Source organism: Nyctereutes procyonoides, unplaced genomic scaffold (genome assembly GCF_905146905.1).
Source record: "Nyctereutes procyonoides isolate TBG_1078 unplaced genomic scaffold, NYPRO_anot_genome, whole genome shotgun sequence".
In the NCBI taxonomy this organism is placed as follows: domain Eukaryota; kingdom Metazoa; phylum Chordata; class Mammalia; order Carnivora; family Canidae; genus Nyctereutes; species Nyctereutes procyonoides.
In genome coordinates this window covers 17,439,612-17,459,420 of record NW_026575052.1, presented here as the reverse complement: position 1 = coordinate 17,459,420, position 19,809 = coordinate 17,439,612, and the positions used below count along the sequence as shown (strand labels likewise).

The window sequence follows — 19,809 nt, the reverse complement described above, 5'->3', positions numbered from 1 at the left end:
TCTGGAGAGTTTTCAAGAAACAAGCATGGACGCGTACAACATTTTACCTACAAGAGTGTGTCAGCATACTGTGCTTAAGGAGGGGCTTGGGGAGGCCTGCGGCTGGGGCAGTTTGGGACTCTTCAGTAGAAGTATGTGACAATCTACTGGTGGTCCTCACCTCTGGCAAGTTCCATGGCAGGCCCGTGCAATTAGAAAGCCATTCAACCATGGCAGTGTGAAAGATGGGCCTGCAGAGCTATCTTACTCTTCCAGAGGGTTCTAGTCTTCCTGCAACCCGGGAGTAAGTCAAGAAGTGACTTACAGGGACCATCCTGAAGACTCTTGCTCTCCATCAATATCCTCTTCTTTATCTCTCTCTTACAGAAATTACTAAATACCAACTGGTATTGCTGTTGAAGTAAAACTTCAACAGGTAAGGCCAAAATAAAGTGCCTTCAACCTCTTTTCCTGGTCCTAGAAGCCCAAGGAGCCCCTACTGGAACTGTAGGCAGAGGGTTTTAGGAGAAAGCTCTCAATACAATCTAATTTCAACACTTTTCATAATGACTTCTAATATAAATTATCCTTGTAATCTTTACTTGAGAAATAAGCACAGGAGGTATTATTACCCCATTTTATAGGTGAAGAAACTGAGGCTTGGAAAGAAGGGGGGGACCTGTCCAAGACAACAGGGCGAGGGTGCCAGAGTCAAACTGGTAACTGGATTTGCTCAAGCCATTTGCTCTGGGCAATTTGCTTTGCAAACCTCAGTCCTTGCTTAAGCAAACACCCACATGCAAATGGCTAGATACCTACACAAAACATCCTCTGCCTTTCACACCCAGCCTGGGGGCTGCTTGGGGTCTGAGCCTGGCCAGGCTGAGGGTCAGAGTAGCCTCCTCTAGGGTGGCTGGGACAGCCCCTGCCCTCTGAGGGCTCTCCTGCTCCCTCTACCCACAGACACCAAGCTGCCCTTCCCTCAGCCCAGCATTAAGAAGCATTTCCTGCCTGGAGTTCTCCCTGAGTGTTCCTGATCCCTTTCTCAGAAAGACCTCAACACAGTAATGACAGAAGGCTGCCATCTACCAACTGCCTACCTTGTACCAGACACACTGACACTCAAAGACAAGTACTTTCATCATCCCCATTTTGTAACTGAAACTGAAGTTCCCAGAGGTGGAGTGACTTGGTCAAGGTCACACAGCAAGTAAGCAGAGCTGAGATTCCTGCTCTAATTTGCCTGACTCCAAAGTCCAGCTGATTGGTCCCTTAGCTGTCCAGGGGAAAGACAAGGCATCCTGACTGCTGGCTTGTGATTATGTCCTGTCTTAGGATACAATGAGCACCACCCCAGGGGGCAGGCACCCACTCATCCAGAAGCGTTAGGACCTGTCTGTCCTCCTAGCTGTTGCCCACCAGGGAAAGTGTGAAGGGAACTGAGCTGGAGAGCCAGGGAGTGGAGGCTCCAGGCTGGGGGGAAGGGGAGCCAGGAACTAGATACACCTATCTCATCCATCTCAGTATCCCAGCAGCCAGGCCCAGAGGTGACCAACAATGAGAGTTGCACGACAGAATGAATAAATGAAGGAATAATAATAAGAATTCAAGGCAACCACACACAATTCGACAATTAACAAAGCTCTTCTCTGACATTCTCCTCAGAGCCCCAGGAAGAAGGGAGTATCTGCATCCCCATTTTGCAGAGGGAGGCACTTTGCTCCAGGCCACAAGGACAAAGAGACAGAAGGGAGCACCGTACTGCACTGCTGGGCATCCGCTCTCAGAGACTGAGTTCTCATCTGTGAAATGGGGTGAAACAGGCTGCTCTGCTTCATTCCTGCTCTGGCCCAGGACTCTGCCTACCACACCAGCTGTTCTCAGAGTTCTGGGGGAGCTACCTTCTCCTCCTCTTCAGCTCAATGTCAAGTTCAGGCTTCCCAAAGGCTCACCCCTACCCCCGATCAGGGAGATATGGGGGGAAGAAGGTGGCTGGCCTAGGGTCCCATGGCTGGGATAGAGCATCCTCTCTACCACTTGTCAGGCTCCTGGGCAGACAAGGATGGCCCCTCGCCCTGGCTGGGGCCATGGAAGAAAAGGATTTGTCCCGGACCACTTAATCTGATCCCCACAGTCTCTGCCTAATTTCTCCTTGTCCTCCTCTGGCTGGTCTTAAGTAATTTAATGATTCAGTCTGTGCCCCTGGCCCCTGGTGTACACCTGTTGTGTCAAATGCAGGGAAGGCAGTCGGGGAATGGCCATTTGCTGAGCTCCTACTGACGTCAGGTTTCCTGCTAGGCTCACTCCATGAGTATCTCATGGGAGCCTCCCAGCAAGCCTGTGGGGTGGGTACCTAGCTGTGTAAGCCTGGGACCTGCTCGACATGGCGGGCCATCGCAAGAGGTGGGTGGGCAGGGTCATGCTCAGACCTTGTCTTAGGGGAGGGGTTTTAAGCAGGAGACCGGCCAGGTGTATGTTTAGGACAGGTGTGTGTTTAGGCAGAAGGGCATTCCCAGCAGAGACCACAGCTTGAGCGGAAGCACGGATGTGTGAAAGTACAAGGGCAGGTTTGGGTCCCTGAGCCGCCACCTTCAGGCACCAAAGAGAGTGGGAGAGGGGAGGTAGTGAGGGCCAGGCCAGACAGTGGGGTGCAGAATACCTTCTGAGGGGTGGGGCTGGAATGGAAAGTGGGTGGGGAGAAGGTCTGGGAGGCAAGAGAGCCACAAGGGGGTGGATGTCAGAGGGAGCAGCCTGAGGGCAGCACCCCCTGGGGCAGAGGAGATGGGGCCAGGGGCTGAGTGTTCCTGCAGAGACAGACAGAAGAGATGGGCTGGTGGTTGGGCAGGATGTGTTCAAGCCCCAGAGAGCAGCCAAGACTGCTATGAGCTGTGAGACCCGTAACCCTGACCCTTACAGCAGCACAAGCACACTGTTTTTCTTGCTCCACAAGGTGAAAAGGGCTGGATAGGTGGATGAATGAAACACCTAGAGCTGATTCTGAAAACAGTATCCTGATGGCAGCTGGCCCATCCACCACCCATCCAATCGTTCTGGATATACATCCTCTGGGCCACACAGGGACCAGTGCTGGGGAAACTAAGGTAAATGGGGGTGGGGCAGCCCTGCCATCTGGGAGCTCCAAGCTAAGTGGAGGAGGAAGACATGTCACCCACAATCTTCGGCAGAAAAGAACTCTTGCCTGAGACCTGCTACATGCCACTGAGGACCTCCATGGGGTCAAAGCTGAAAGGCCACCTTCTAGTTGGACCCTTCATGGTTTCATGCTGCCTGGACCACCGTGAAGGTCTGGGCTGTGATCCTGGGCCCCTCATCTCAGCATCTCTCAGAGCTGTCAACCACAGGCCAGGCTCCTCCATCCCCACCTGCCTCATCCTTGGGTGGCCCATCCACTCTAGGACTTCAAATATCGGCCAAGCCCCAAGTCTCCACCCCCAGACCAGGCCTGTCCCTGGAGCTCCAGGCCCACCTTCCAACTGCCTCCCTTTTGCTGTCTCATGGGATGGTCAGACTCAGCAGGCTTAAGCTGGACTTGGTCTTCCCCTAAGACGTGTGCCCCTCTAGCCATTCCTGTGAGCGGACATCCCCATCTGCCCAGATGCTCCTGCCACAGACACACATGGATCCCGAACACAACCCACCCACCTCTCCCAGCTCAGATCCACCACCAGCCACGTCCCTGGGACTGCATTTCCTAAATCCCCCTCAAATCCACCCTCTCCACTCTACGAGTCCTAGCTATGACCACCTCGCCTGGCCCACGGGACAGTCTGCTTTGTTTAGAGCCCAATCCACCCAGCTTCCAATCTCGGCTCCAACTCACCAGCTGTGTGATCTTGGGCAAATCACTTGCTCCTGTCCCCCAAGTAAGGGATGACAGCCCAGAGCCAGGGACCTGACCCAGGATGGAAAAAAGAATCAGGGAGGACTGCCCACTGGAGGTGATGCCAGCTTTGGGTCTTAAAGGATGAATGGGAGTGAGCCAGGCAACACAGGACTGGGGAGCATTCCTGACAGAAGCAGCAGTCTGAGCAAAGGCCCAGAGGTGAGAAGCAACACGCCATGTGCCAAGAGCCCAGTGTGCTGGTGTAGACTGGGAGAGGGGACGTGAGGCTGGAGCCAGCAGCCAGGGCATGACCTAGAAAGTTGAAGAAATCCTACACCTGGAGTCTGGCCTCGAAGCAACGGGTGATGGGATCGAATCTGTGGTTTAGAAAAACCCCTCTGACTGCTCTGTGCAATGGGACTGGAGAGGCCAGGAGAGGAGGCAGGAGGATACCTGTTAGGAGGCCCCTGGAGAATGGGATGGAGGCGAGAGGCAGCGGCTGAGCTGGGACCCGGAGGAGAGTGAGTAAGGAGGCCTGGCTATCTGGTAGGAGCTGGAGGCCAAGGAAGCATGCGGGTCGCCCCCCACTGTGTGGCCCAGAGGGACCTCTGGATACGCACACAGACAAACACCATCACAGGAACATGCAGACAGCACCACACACGGACGCACGTGACAGACACAGACCTGTGGTCCCAAACATGGACAGACGGGGACACGGAGCAGGAACCCATAGCCACCGGGACACAGAGTCACAGGTGGGCGCTGTCACCAGACGGTGAGTGCACATGGCCTCTGGGACAGACCCAGAGGGAAGCAATGAGGGCACTCGAGGAATCTGGGATGAACACAATGCCTTAATCCCCCCCAAAGAACAAACCCCTCATTGACAAATTTCAACCTGGAATCACAGGCTCCTTACCTAGAGTGTCCTTTCCCACTTGGTGAACTTCTACTCATCCTTCAAGACCCAGCTCAAGTGTTCCCTCTTCTACGGAGCTTTCCCTGAACCCCCAGCCAGTCACTTCCTCTGTGTTCCCAACAGCACCTTGTATATGGGAATAACAATAACAATAATAATAAAATGGCAGCTACCATTTATTTCAACACCTACTACATGCCAGGCACTGTGCTGAGTATGTCATACACATCATGTCACAGAGTCTTCCCAATGACCCTGGGAGATGTGCATTTAACAGAAAAGGAAACTGCAGCTCAGAGAGGTTGACCAACTTGCCCAAAGTCACACAGCTAGCAAGTAACGGAGTTAGGACACCACCCAGACCTGGTCCAGCCCCACCCTGATGTGCTGTTTCCCTGGGTGACTTTCCCGCCAGACTGTGAGCTCCTCACAGGTATAGCCAATGCCCATTCACCTTTGCCATTCCAGCACCTAGCCCACCGTGATCTCAGAAACTCTTTGTGGGACGAAAAAATAGAATAATATTGATTACTTATTCTTGAGCACTTACAGTGGGCCAGGAACTGTGTCAGGGCATTTTTTACAGTCATTATTTTACTGTTGCAATAGATCCGTGATACAGATGAGGAGACTGAGGTCCAGAGAGGTTATGTAACGTGCCTGAGGTCACAGAGCCAAGTCTAGATTTGAACCCAGATCTATCCATGATCCTTTCCCAGGAAGATGGTCGCTGAGGCCAGCCTTGTAAGCTCTACAAAGGGGCACTGGGAGAGGAAGCACCAAGGAAAGGGCATGCCAGGGGGCAGGCCCTGCCACCTGCAGCAGTCCGGGTATAGACAAACACACAAAGAGGACAGGCAGCCCAAGGTGGCATGTGACAAGCCTTGGCCACTGCAGGACAGCAGGGTGCGGTTAAGCAACTCTGTCCCACCCGCATCCCCAGACCATCCCACAGGCATTAAAAACTGAGATTTGTCCAGACTCCGTGGCCACAGAGGAACAAGCTCTCAACAAAGCAAATGGGAGAGAGCAGGACCAAAACCGTCCGGACACTATGATTACAAGGAGGCAAAAATAAAAACCTGCGTCAGAAAAAGCAAGCTGCAGGGAGCCACACCCAGAGGGAGGGCTGGGAGAGGTGGCTGGAGCCGATCTAGTTTTTGTCTTTGTTTCTCTGATTTCCAGATTCTCTGTAACCGCATTCAGTTGCTTTTATAATGAAAACAATAAATTTATTCTCCAAGAAAAGACAGAAAATTGTTGGTAGCCCAAGGGTGGAGAGGGAACAGACAGAGGGTCCGGGAGGCACAGGGAAAGGTTAGGGTCAGCTGATGGTGGGCGCTCCACTCAGCAGTGCACACCAGGCCCTGTACAGTCTGCGTACTCCAGGCACGTAGGACCCAGTGGGGCGGTGGTGGCTGTCAACAAGGGCTACCTGGCACAGGTAACATTCAATATGCACTTTGGAGCTGTTTTTAGGATTCTATAGAGTGGGGAAAGGTCTCCAGCAACCTTTCTCTGCCTTGGTCCCGGTCCCCTTTGGCAAGAGTCCCCTCATTGATTTCCCTGCCTCTACCCACAGCCCCGATTCCATTCTCCTACTGTAGTTGCTGTGATATTTCTAAAATACAAGAGCAGATCACGGTATTCACCTCCTTAGAACCTCCCATGGCTCCCTATTTCCCTCCAGACAAGGTCTGGATTCCTTGGGCCTTACATATCCGGCCCTGCTGACCTCTTTGGCCTCACTGATTGTTCTGACGTTACTCTCTGCCCAGCCAGCCATAGAGTTCCCCCAGGGCTTCACTTCCCTTATTTCCTAACCTTCATTCAGGCTGCTTCCTCTCTCTGGAACCCTCCATCCTCCTCACTTTACTGGCTAACTCCAAATTATACTCAAGCTCTGGCTTATGGACCACTTCCTCCTGAAAGCTTTCCAGGACTGTTCCACCTCCACCCCCCTAGGCTATGCTGGGTACCTCTCCTCTGTTCCCTTTGTACCCTGCACATCCATCATCAGAACATGTATCCCCCTATTTTCTGATTTCGTGACTATCTCTGGTATTAGGCATGCTCTCTCTCAGGGCAGAATCATGGCTGAGTAATTTATCTTTTAAGCCCTGCACAGTATCTGCTAAATGTTTGAATGAATGAATGAATGAATGAATGAATATATGAATGAATGAATGAATGAATGAATGAATGCTCTAGGTAGAGGGAACTGAAAGGGTCAAGACCTGGATAGATGAAAGTTCCCTTCCCTACCCTGGCACCTTACTGTTCCTGGTGTCACCCTATTCCCTATTTCCTGTATCTAAGCCCTATCTTCCTAAGTGAGCTGAGAAGGGGCTATGTGTGCTCCATAAAGACTAGCAGACCAAAAAGGATGTTAACAGCTAATCAACACAGAAAGTGGCTCTGCTTCCCTGGCAGTGAAAATTAAATGAGTTTCACCTCTTAAAATAGCAAAAAGAAAGAAGAAAATGATAATACCCAGTATTGGTGAGGGTAAGATGAAATTGGCACCGCTAGGCATTACTGGTAGGAACATAAACTGGAACAAACATTTCTTTCCTTTTTTTTTTTTTTTTTTGAGAACTTATTATTAAGTAATCTCTCCACCCAACATGGGGCTTGAACCAACAGCCCCGAGATCAAGAATCACACACTCCACCAACTGAGCCAGTTGGGCACCCCACAATCATTTCTGAAAACAGTCTGGCAATAATGTGTCAAGAGCTAAAAAAAAAAAAAAAAAAGTTCAGACTTCCTGGCCTAGTGATCCCATTCTTGGTCATCTGTCCCTAGAAAATAACCCAAATATAGACAAAGTTTTAAGTACAAAGCTGTTTGCTTCAGTGTTTTTTGTTTTGTTTTGTTTTGCTTTGTTTTTTACAATAACGAAAAACGGAAAGAGCCAGATTTTTAAATAGGAGGATGGCTCTGTAAGTCACGTTACCCAGTGACATAGTCAGCAATCATTACAAATAGCCAATGTTTACTGGCATTGTCATGACTCATCTGATACCCATATCAACCTTACCAGGAACTGAGGCACGGAGATATTAGGTAAGTTGCCCAAAGCCAAGCATGAACAATTTGAACCCAGAAAGTCAAGCTCCAAAGCCCATGCTTTTCACTCTAACACTGTTAGAAAGAAGGGCTGGAACCACTCCAAAGTCATGTAGAAAATACCCGTGATACAATATTTGTCAGGGAGATAGGGTGGGGGAGCAGATTTTCTAAATTGTATGTGTAGACAGAGCAATGACATCTATATAAAAACAGGTACTGAGAAGAGGGAAGGAAAAACCAGAATGCTAATAGTGATGGTACCTCAGGCTTGGGGTAAGGGCAGAAATGGTAGGTTTGGGTTTACCTTATTTCCGTATTCTCTGACTTCTCTGCAGGCTAGTTATGGGACCTTTTTTAAGGCATATTTTTCATAAGACTAAAGGTTCAGCAAGCCTAGGCCAAACAAGACAGCCCAACCCCTGCCCATAGCTCCAGTAGGATTCTGGCCTCAAGCCCTGCAGGTTTACCTGGGAGGAGAGAAGAGCTCAGAGAGGGCCAGGGGCTTGCTCAAAGTCCCACAGTGAGCCTCCAGCCCCACCCCAGACTCCAGCCAGGTGCACAGAGTCAGGAAGGGGTTGCTTGTCCTATGGGGAAGACCAGGCTTCAGCGGGGAGGACTAAGCCAAAGCCTGCTCAGGTCACTCACTCCTGCCTGAAATCTCTCTTGGGTCCCCATCGCTTTTGAGGTATAGTTCCAAATCTCCAGCACAGCACCCAAAGGCCTTTACCAGTGACGTTCTGTGGGCCACACACATCCCACACACATACGTACCCACAGCTTCCCTTCCTTCAGCCTCACTACACTACCTGCAGGTCCCGCAAAACAAGCTGCACTTTCATACCACCGTGCCTTTGCATAGGCTGTGCCTTTTCATCTGGGGCCATCATCCAGCTGGAGCCCTGCCAGATTCCCATCAACCACCAGTCAGCTCCAGTGTCACACCCTTGGGGAAGTGTTCTTGCTCACAGGCCCCTCCACAGCTATTTGCAGCCTCTTCTCTGAGCTTCCATAGCTTCCTGGACCTCCTCCACCACAGCACTGACCCCACTTTTCTAGAACTGCCTGGTTCCCTGTCCGTCCACCCAGTCTGCCCACCACATAGCTGTGAACTCTCTGAGATCAGGGCTTGGGTTTGGTTTAGTTATGACCCCACATCCTAACACGGCCCCACAGCTCACCTGGTTCTTCCTTCAGGTCTCAGCTAAAGATCACGTTCTAACTCTCTCCCCAGCATGAAGCGGACAGCTCTGTTATTCACACCCACGGCCCCCTGCATTCTCTACCTCTCTATCACGCCTCCAGATCCTCCCTCCAGTCGTGACCCACAAGTACAGAGCCACTAAGGCGGCCCCAGAGCCAAGTACTAACCACATAGGAAGTGCTCAGATGCCTAGTTCATGCTAGGTGCTCAATAAATATTCACTAAAAGAGAAGGGCTGTCCCTGAGAGAGAGGAGGGGACTGTCCACATGAGCTCTACAGACTGAGAAGTTTGCCAGGAGAGCCAGAGGGTAGAGGGAGAGCATTCCAAGCCGAGGGGCAGCATGTGCAAAGACATGGCCAACTGCTAGCTTCTTAGGGTAGCTGAGGGTTCTCAAACATGCTCCCTGCCCCAGAGTGACAACCAGCTGCTGCTGGGGCTCAGCTGAGCTATGGGGTATGGGTGTTCCTGGGAAGATGAGCTCATCCCACTGAGGGGTGCATGAAGATTTCATGAACGTGGGACTTACCAATGGGGGAAAGCAGAGAGGTCAAGAGATGCCAGGAAAGGGCAGGCCAGGTGGTAAAAAGTTCATGTGCAAAGGCCCAGCAGTAAGAAAGCATAAAGCATCACGTTTGGTCCAGTGTGGGTATAGTGCAGGGATTTGCAGAGGAAGCAGGGAGAGGTGGCTGGGACTGGTCACAAAGGGCCAGAGTTCCAGGCTACGGTGCTTGGATAAAAGGCCATGGGGAGCCATGGAAGGTCTCTGAGCAGGGGAAGGCCATGGTCAAGGTTTTTGGTGGACAGAAGGATGGCCTGGAAGTGATAAGCAGGAGATAGTCTAGTGGGGAGAAGCTGAGGTTTCCCACTTTCCCAGCGTGAGCCCCCCACGTGCTCCAAGTCTGCCTCTCACGATCCCTGTGCCCTCCATGTGTCCCCATTCCACGCAGCCCAGAGTGCTGAGCTCCAGCTGCTGGGCCCCACCCTAGCCCCAAGACCCAGGCCAGCCTCGGGAGCTGGTTCCTGGGAACTTCCTGCGAGGACCAAGGCTCCCGAGGGTCCTGGATCCAATTAGGCTGGGTTTCCGCAGCCCTGCAGGGTTGGAAGGGCTGTTCTCATCATGAGGGCGGGAGTCATCCGAAAGCAGGGCTGCTCTGTGCCCTGGTCAGAGGGAGCTGGATGCTGCTCTTCCCCTCTTTGTCCCTCCCACTCCATGTCCCCAGCCCGAGCCACCCCAACACCCCCTGAGCCACCCCATCACCCTCCCTGGGAGCCTCAGGTCCCTCATCTAGAGAATGGGCCAGGTTACCCTTCTCAGGCTTTTTTTTTTTTTTTTAATTTATTTATGATAGTCACACACACAGAGAGAGAGAGAGAAGCAGAGACACAGGCAGAGGGAGAAGCAGGCTCCATGCACCGGGAGCCTGACGTGGGATTCGATCCTGGGTCTCCAGGATCGCGCCCTGGGCCAAAGGCAGGTGCCAAACCGCTGCGCCACCCAGGGATCCCCCTTCTCAGGCTTTGAACACATGCCCTTCTCTACTTCCATATCCCTTGGGGCCCCCCAGATCCCATCCTCACAGGGAAGTCCTTCGGCCACCAAGAAAGGACAAGAGGATGGGATCCCTGGGTGGCTCCATGGTTTAGCACCTGCCTTCGGCCTGGGGCCTGACCCTGGAGTTCCAGGATTGAGTCCCACACTGGGCTCCCTGCATGGACCGTGCTTCTCCCTCTGCCTGTCTCTGCCTCTCTCTCTCTCTGTATCTCTCATGAATAAATAAAAAAAATCTTAAAAAAAAAAGAAAGAAAGAAAGGACAAGAGGAGAACCTGAGCACCTGTTCTGTGCCAGGTACTGTTTGCTACCTAACAAACATTTCTCTTAGGCTCTTAATGACCCTGCGAGGTAGATGCTGGGAGCATTTTGAGATACGGCCTGCATTCAGAAAGATGCTAACAACATAAATGGACAGCTTTGTGACTTATAAAACACACATCAAGGCCCCCAAGAAACCCCTACCCCATGCCCCTTCTCACGTCCCCTGAGGGTCCCGCCCTCCTGGCTTCTACCCTAATCTCCTCCTTGTAGGGAGTCAAGAATGAGGCTCAAGCCCAGTCACACAGCTGGTGAGGACAGAGGGAGACCGGATCTACCACCATCAGCTTGCTGTATGACCTTTAGTGAGTCCATTTTCTCTTTGGGTCACCGCTCATCCCCCCGCCCCCCCCCCCTCTCTCTTTATATATATATATATATATATATATATATATATATATATATATAATTTTTTTTTTAAAGCAGGCTCCAGGGCACCTGAATGGCTCAGTGGTTGAGTGTCTGTCTTTGGCTCAGGTCGTGATTCTGGGGTCCTGGAATTGAGTTCTGCATTAGGCTCCCCGCAGGGAGCTGGCTTCTCCCTCTGCCTATGTCGTCTCTGCCTCTCTCTGTGTGTGTCTCTCATGAATAAATAAATAAAATCTTTTAAAAAGTTAAAATAAAGCAGGCTCCATGCCCAGCATGGAGCCCAATGCGGGGCTTGAACTCATGACCCTGAGATCAAGACTCGAGCTGAGACCAAGAGTCAGATGCCTAACCCACTGAGTCCCCCAGGCGCCCTACCCCTTGCTCTCTAGGACAGCTGAAACTAAATCCCAGCCTGAGTTCCTGGACCCTCTGAGGGACAACGTGGCGACTCAAGGGTTAAAGTACAGTTTCCGTACAACATAGCCCGAGTCAAAGCCCCAGCTCAGGCCCTTGGGATTATTACCAAACTGAGGATGACAATGGTATCCCCATAGCACTGTTGTTGGGATTAAATGAGTCAATCGGTATCAAGTCTTGAGAACAGTGCCTGGTGCAGGAAGGACTCTGTAAACCTTAGCTGTTGTTGTTCTGTTAGTAGGTTCTCTCAGGCATAAGGGAGCCCTTCCCAACATTCCAAAGACCCACATGGAAATCTGACCAACCAGGGAGGTGAACTGGGCTGGGGCTGGGGGTTGCTTGAGGATGCTGCAGCTCTGGGAGGCTTCCAGGACCCACAGGGGCTGCTCCGCTGACTGCTGGAGAGCCAAGCCTGGAATTAACTCTAAAAGGGACAGTGACTGCTGAACCCCTGCCACAGCCTGGCCCCAAGGAACTTTCTAGAGGGGTCCTAGAGGTCCTGGGCTGGGAACCACTGGCAGTTGGTCACAGCCTGTTCTTGAGCTGTGCCTCAGGACCCCCAGGGGCCGGCACCCTGTGAGATAAGTGAGACAGAGCTCAGGCCCCTGCAGGGGGCAGGGGAGGCAAACAGCGTGAGCCCTGAGTAGGACAAGTCAGCAATGGAAGATTGGGCTGGTCAGATAGAGGAGTGGGGAGGGGTTAACAACAGGCCACGGAAAACCCACAACCACTGGCCCTCCCCTTCCCCCCTGCTCTTGGGGTATCACCTTCCCCATGTTCCTTGATTCCCCACTTCCCGGTCTTTGCCCAGGCCATACCCTCTGCCCAGAATGCCCTCCACTTGGAAAACTTCACAGTTCAGATGATCACTTCCTTCCAGAAGCACCTCTGCCCTCCATACACCATGACCATCACTCATTAGAGTAAAACCTAAAACCAACGACTCAGATAGTGGGGAGCCATCTCCCCCAGCTCAGAATATCCTGTAGCTATATGGATGAAGCAGGGACAAGGCAGGACACTTTGGGCCTCAGAACCAAATCCCATGGCCTTCCCCGCATACCTTATCCAGTAAAGACACCACCTGGTCCCCTCCCTAAATTCTCCTGGCTTCTCAAGCCCAGCCCTAGCCCCAGCATCCAGGAAGCCATACCCACACACCCCCACCAACCCACCTCCACCATGCCCACTTCCTCATCCCCATCCAAGTGCCAGGCATGACACTGGGTCTTCACATAGCCTATATATCCAGAAACGCTACCCCTGTTATGGAGGTAAGGAGACCGGTACTACAGGAGAGCTTCTCCAAGAGGGCTGCTCCTGCTCTGATCCCCACATACTATGGGGAGCAGAAAGCCCCCCAGGCAAAGCACCGTAAGGTGTGTATGGTCTTAGACAAGTCCTACCCCTCTCCCTTCCTGCTTTATTCCCCCAGTGGACAAAGTGCGGTTTGCGTGGATAATCTGTGAGGTCTACCTCTCTCCAATTAGTGCCAATTAGTGCGTGACTTTGAATCTCAAATGGTCCTCCAGAAATTGGGTACGTAAGCATCATCAGAGACAGACTTTCTTGGGGCTACATGGAGACAGAACTGTCCTCTTTCCCCGAGTACTCCAATCCCCAGAGCCAGCACCTAGCGCAGAGCTCCTGGGATTAGAGGAGCTCGGGATGCATGCTCTGTACACACTCATTCACTGACTGACTCATCATTCAGCACCACGCACCGCGGCTACCCACCCTTCAAGGGGCTCACAACCCAGTGCAGAGAAAAAGGCTACTGAGGTCTTGAGACCGCAAGGTCAAAAGCCCTGGGAATCCAGAACACCAACATCACCCCCAAATGTTATTCACAGGGAAAGTGCAGTACTTTGTAGAGAAAATCTTTCTGGCCACGTCAAGTATCTGACAAGAAGAAGCTGGGGGTCCTGGTGGGGAGTTCCCTCTAGTGGAGATGGGAGGCCCTTTTGTCAAGGAAGTGGGAAGGGGATTCCTGCTCTGTGCAGGGGACGGTTGAGGCTGGACTTCCCCTCAACAGCCGTAGGATTCGAAGGAAGAGTCCCAGAGTGCTGGGTTCAAATCCTGCAATGCCCCTGACAAGCTCCGTGGACTCAGGCAAGTTACCTAGTCTCTCTGTGCCTTGATTTCCTCATCTGTAAAATGGGGGTAATGACAATGAGCATTCAATACATTAACATTTATAAAGTCTTTTGGAACATGGCCTGCCACAAGGTACTCTGCGCTGCTAAATAAGTAAGGCAGAGAGGGTCCCTCTTATAAGATTCTAAATCCCAGATCATGCATGGGGTGCTAGCACCTACGTTCAGCAGTGGAGACAGGCAAGGAGGACAAATCAACAAATCGACAAGAAAGCTTCACACACTGTCAAGAGCCACAGAGAAAGTGGAAAGGGGCCGAATGTGACAGTGTCGTGACCATAGGAAGCTATCCCAGAGCAAGTGGTCAGGGAAGCCTCTCGGTGGAGGTAACATCTGAGTGGAAACCGATGAAACAAGAAGATGCTGGCCATGCAAACATTTGGGGAAGAGTGTTCCAGGTAGGGGATACGGAAAGCCCCCAGCCCAACAATCTGTAAGTTCAAAGTGCAGAAAGCAGCTGGTGTGGGTGGAGGCAGTGAGCCTGCAGGGTGGGCAAGGGAGCTAAGGGGGGGGCAGGCCCTCCCGGACTGTGACGGCCCCTGTCTGCCCGCTCGCAAAGGACTTCGGATTTTTGTTCTTTGAAATGCCCTGGAAACATCTGAAGAATTTCAGCAGGGTAATGACAAGCCAGGGCAGGGTTTTCAGGGTCCCCAGATCACTTGGCTCATTCTGAAACATCACGATGGTTTCCAAAAATCAAGGTGGGGCCTAGGTTGGTGATCAGTGGTCCTTATCATTCAGTTCGTATGTACTGAGGTCCTACCACATGCCTGGCCAGGGCTCAGAGACATCCCACATACCCATGTTACCCGACCAAACCTACAAGAAATTCACAGTGGACCCCTTCTTAAAGATCAAGAAACTGAGGTTCAAAGAAGGGAAGAATGCATACAAAGTGACACAACCTATGGACCACCCAGCACAAACTGCAAAGTCAATTTGCAAGTGAGACTTGGTCCCAGGCCCCAGATCTACCATCATGACCATTTGTGGAACTAAGTCCTCTGGTATTGTCAAGCCTCCTCTTCATCAAGAGACCTCCCCTGTAACACATGCAGGCACCCACAAATACTGCCCTGGCTAGTGCTCCCTCTACTTGCGGTCTTCTTCCTTGTTGGCTTGAGCCCAGGAGGACTGTATTTGTATCTCATGTGGCTGTCCAGCCTGTGCTGGGTGAGCTGAAGACCAGGTGGATGGAAGGACTGAGGGACAGGCTGCTAAAATGGCTAACCACTAAACTAACAAGTAGACAGTGAAAAGAATAAAGGAATGATGTAGAAAGCCAGTGAATGACTAACTGATGGCAGTTAGAAGAAGGAAAGAAGAGGGCACTTGGGTGGCTCAGCAGTTGAGCACCTGCCTTTGGCTCAGGTCATGATCCTGGGGGTCCTGGGATCAAGTCCCACATCAGGCTCCCCAAGGGGCCTATGTCTCTGCCTCTCTCGGTGCCTCTCATGAATATTTATTAATAAAATCTTTTAACAAAAGAAATAGAAGGAAAGAAGAAAGGAAGGGAAGGAGGAAGGGAGGCAGACAGAGAGGGAGGAAGGGAGGACTCTGTCTTATAGAAAGGCAGGGCAAGGAAGTGTCTGCCCAGAGAAGGATGGGACAGGCTGGCTTCAAACCCAGTCTACACCTCACCCCCACACCAGCTTCCTCTCCACCTGGGGCCATCCCCCATTGCCTCCACTTCCCCAAGCACACAGATAGCCTATTTCTCAGCCCTTTGAACAAAGCCATGTCTCTGAGATGTTGGCCATTATAATACCCACTACCCCATCACCAATCACCACCAGCAGCAATCACTGCTCCCCAGGGCTCAGTGGAGCCTAGTAGAGGGTAGAGTGGTTCACTCCCCCTCTGAGTTTCTCATAGAGGAAGGGAGAAGGGAGACCAGGGCTCTGGTCCTAGCTGGGACCCAAACTGCTAGGTGACTTCAAGCCAGTGGCTTCCCCTCTCTGAGCCCAGATGACCTCTCAGGGCCTTTTCAGCTCTGACACTGTTTGGGGTTGGAGCCCCTAGATTTTTGCACAGCCACTGGCTCAGCAGAAGAATCTGACAGATCAAACACTAGAAGGTGGGTTAAAGTCCTACCTACAAAGCACCAAAGTCCACCTAGAAAAAGGCCTGGACAAGGAGTCTGGAGACTTGTTTTTAAGGCCTCCTATGCCACTGCTCAACCTCTCCAAGACTCAGTTTCCTAAATTTAGAAATGGGGTTAAATGTCCCCATCCTGACGATTTCACCCCAAGCAAGTTTCTGGGAGAGCCTGACGTGATAATAACCACGCACTACACCATGCAAACTATAAAGTTCCATTCACAAGGAAGGCTTATGATGGCCGGGAGCAGGGGCAGTGAAGGGGGACATACTGTCCCATTCCAGTCTAGTTCTGTCCAACATGACTTTTCCAGGAGTCAGGGCCTCCAGAGAGAACACCAGTGACAGCCCAGAGGTGGGAGCCTGGACGGACATCGGGGTCCCTATCTTAGCCCTCCTCTTAACTGGCAATGCAACTTTGGGCAAGTCACTTCCCCTCTCTGAACCTCAGTTTCTCTATCTGAAAAATACCTAGCTTGGTACCCCCTGGCCCAGGCATGTCAAGTTCTGCAGCCCTGAACCCCTAAACCCAGCCTTCAATCCTTGACTCTGTCCTCAGGAAACTCACGTTGTCCTGTGGAGCCAGGATACAAATCAGGAGTGAGACTAGAGGGGTCTCCTGTCCAGGAGATGCTGGGAAAGGGCCAGAAGGGCTCACGGTCCTCCCAGGACAAACTTTCCCAAAAGGCTAAAGACCAGGCCCAACCTGCCCCGGTGCCTTGGACAGCGCCTGCCACTCCAGACCTTTGGGCCTGGTAGACCCTCCCGTAGTCTTCAACACCTGCAGGCTCTGACCTGTCCGGCAAGACACTTCAGTAACTTCACCCAAACCCAAACTGCCTCCAACACAGGAGCCTTCAGGGTGCGGGCAGAAGTAGCAGAAAAGAGTAGAAAGGTACCACCAGGGAGAGGCTCAGACCAGCAAACCAGTGCCCTCCCCCCACCAGACGACCTCTCCTCCCCCTCCCCTCAGACAAGACCCACTGGGGCCCCCAGCAAGCACCCTGACAAAAGCCCACCACCCTGGGGCATCTGCCACCAGATGCCACCTCCAGAGGCCAGGAGGCCCACCAGATCAAAGAAGGGGCTCTCCAAACACACACACACACACACTTGCCGGAGGGCTCCAGAAGCCACCCCAGCGCCCGGGGCATGATTCCCGCCTACAAGGGGGGCCCCCCTGGCCACCCATGAAGGAGACAGCCCCCTCCCCTCCACACACACAAACCGCTGCAGGGCAGGGCAGGGGAGAGCAGGGTTATTTCCTCATGCCACGGGTCTGAGCTGGAAACCGTGGGCCCACTCAGAGCCCCTATGGCCAGCCCTCTCCCCCAAATCCGAGGATACAGTTCCTTACAATGCCATTTTTATAGAGCGTTTTCCAAGAGACATTTCCTGGTCCCCCCCAAGCCCCCATCGCCAACCCTCCACGTGCCCCCCGCAGCCCTGAGGAAGCCGGCAGTTAACTTTTTCCCAAAAATCCTGCAAAGGCAGCTGGCTGGGGGGAGAAATGGGCCCCGAGATCCTTTCGCGGCATTTCACCGCCTTCCAAAAAAAGAAAAAGAAAAAAAAAAGAAAAAAAAAAGGAAAGAAAAAAAAGAGCTTAAAAAAAAAACAGAAAAGAAAACTTTCGGAGTTAACTTTAAATTCCCAGCCCTCCCCCCTAAATCGCCCAGCGGCTTCCTTTTTTTTTTCCTCTTTAAAGTGCAATTGCATTGTGTCTCACCTCCCCGAAAGGCTCGCGGCTCTCGCCAAAGAAAAGGAAAAAAAGCCAACCCTTCGGGTGCCCCCTCTGCTTCCAGCCGCCTCTCCCACATTCTCAGACAGTTTTATTAAAATTTTCAGACAAAAGAAAAACAAAAATGGCAGCCTGGCTTATTTTTAAAACAGGACAGGGACGCCATATTCTGCAGATCTGCAAAAAAGGGGAGAAATCCGGCACTGGCCGCTGCACCGGGCCGGCTGCAAAGTGCGCGAACCGCGCCGTTTGCAATCCGTTTATTTGCATTAAGCCCCATGAATCATTGTTTACCGGAGAATTGCAGCAGGTTTGAATAGCCCGGCTTAAGAAAACACACACACACAGAGACACACACGCACACACACACGCACACGCACACACTCGGAGAGCAGACCCAGACACGCCGCCGGAGACACTTCCTACCCGCGCGCCGCCGCCGCCGCCGACGCCGCCGCCGCCGCCGCCGCAGCCGCCGCCGCCGCCGCTCCGGGCCCGGCCCGAGGCGCAGGCGGCCCCGGGCCCTCGGAGCGCCCCGGCCCGCGCTGACAGCGCCCGCGCCCGGCCCGCGCCCCCGCCCGAAACTCGGCGCAACTTTCCCGCGGGCGGGCGCCCGCCGCCGCCGGGCCCGCTCCCCGCGCGCCCCGGGCCCGCACGGACCTGGCTGTGCTGGCGGCGGCTCCGGGACGCGGCCGCAGCCCCGCGCCCGGCGGCCCGTGCAGGGCCGGGCTGGGGCTCCGGCTCGGGCTCCGGCTCCGGGCTCCGGCTCGGGCTCCGGCTCGGTGCGGAGCCGCGCGCAAACCTTCCGGGTCGCCTGCTGTTCACTTCTGGGTTCTGCAAGCGCCGAGGCGGCGGCGGCGGCGGCGGCGGCGGCGGCGGCGGGAGGCTGGGTCTGCAGCGCCGCGCGGCCCCCCGTGCGCTCCGCGAGCCCCCGCGCCAGGCGCCCGGCTCCGGGGGAGGGGGGGCCGCGTCGGGCCCCCGCCTCTCCGGCTGCGCAGCCCGTCCGGCCCCGGGGGCTCCCGCGAGTGGGCAGCGCCGGGCGCGGGCGACGGCGCGCGAGGGGAGGGGGCCGCGCGGGGGGCGGGGGCGGGCCGCGCTGGGGGCCCCGCTCGGGCCCCGGGGCCTCGTCTCGCGCTCGCCGCCGCCGCCGCCGCCGCCTGGCAAAGTTGCGCCGCGCCCCCCGCCCGCGCCGCGCCCGCGGCAGAGCCACAAAGGAACTCGTCGCCCCCCTCCGCCCGCCCGAGCCGCGCGGGGAGGGCACCGGCGCCGGGCCCTAGGCCAGCCCCTTCCCCAGCGCGGGGGCTCCCGGGGCCCCGGCGGCCGCGGCCATTGTCCCGCCCAGGCCGGGCCGCCGCCGCCGCCGCCGCCGCAGCCTGAGCGCCCCCGCCCCGCGGTGATGGCGGGCTGGGGCCCCGGGGGTCTCCTGCGCAGAGGGCCGGCGGGCGGGGACCCCCGGGCTGGGCCCCACACCTGGTAACCGGCGACCGAGCTCAGAATCCAGGCTGAGGTTTTTTGTTGTTGTTGTTGTTGTTGTTGTTAAGACGAGGACATGGGGCTGGGGGCAGAAGTTTGTACTGGCCAGGCCACCCCTCCCTCTGCCGGCTCCGGCCATCCCTGGCCCTAGGCCCGAGCCCCCGGAGGGTGGGGCCGCCTGAGGCTGTCAGCGGCTCTTCTCGCAGAGTCTATCAGAGGTGGCACCGGCTGTCCCCCAGCTCCAGACCTCAGAGCCATCTGCGTGTGACTCCTCCTCCCGCCTCACCCTCCCCAGCCAATCAGTCACCAAGTCCTTCGGATTCGGCCTCCCGGGCTGTGTCAGCTCCCAAACTTCACTTCTACCTGAGGAGGCGGCCGGCCCCTGGGTCCTCTCACCGACCCCGACGTCTGTGGCACTCACTGCCACTCAGCCTCTGGGCCAGGGGAATCAGGGCTGGCCTGCCCTCAGGGAGCTCCCAGTCCCCAGGGGAGAACACACACACGCACACACACACACAATCACCTGCCAGGGTGTGCTGGTCCTCCGGGAAGCATCCCCCAATTGGGTAAATAGTGATTGAGGACCTACGATCCCACGCTGTGCTGATTGGCTGCCAACAGCTGCGAGCAAGTCGAGCAAGTCGGACAAAGTTCCTGCCCCC

At 54.3% G+C, this 19,809-nt stretch overlaps 1 protein-coding gene across 7 annotated transcripts in view; it reads right to left on the bottom strand.

Annotated features, from left to right (window-relative positions):
* Positions 1–19,370, bottom strand: part of ZNF362 (zinc finger protein 362) — a 40,132-nt gene extending 20,762 nt beyond the window's left edge. Inside the window, exons 1-3 of one of the 7 annotated variants that reach the window (XM_055331720.1) lie at positions 19,145–19,370; positions 4,746–4,871; positions 3,821–3,892 (exon numbers count right to left, since the gene is read on the bottom strand). In XM_055331720.1, the coding sequence (XP_055187695.1) occupies positions 3,821–3,892; positions 4,746–4,783 (110 nt within the window). In that variant the 5' untranslated portion in view covers positions 4,784–4,871; positions 19,145–19,370. The other 6 variants (XM_055331719.1, XM_055331718.1, XM_055331723.1 and 3 more) reach the window with 6 other exon arrangements.
* Between the last annotated feature and the right edge of the window lie 439 nt (positions 19,371–19,809).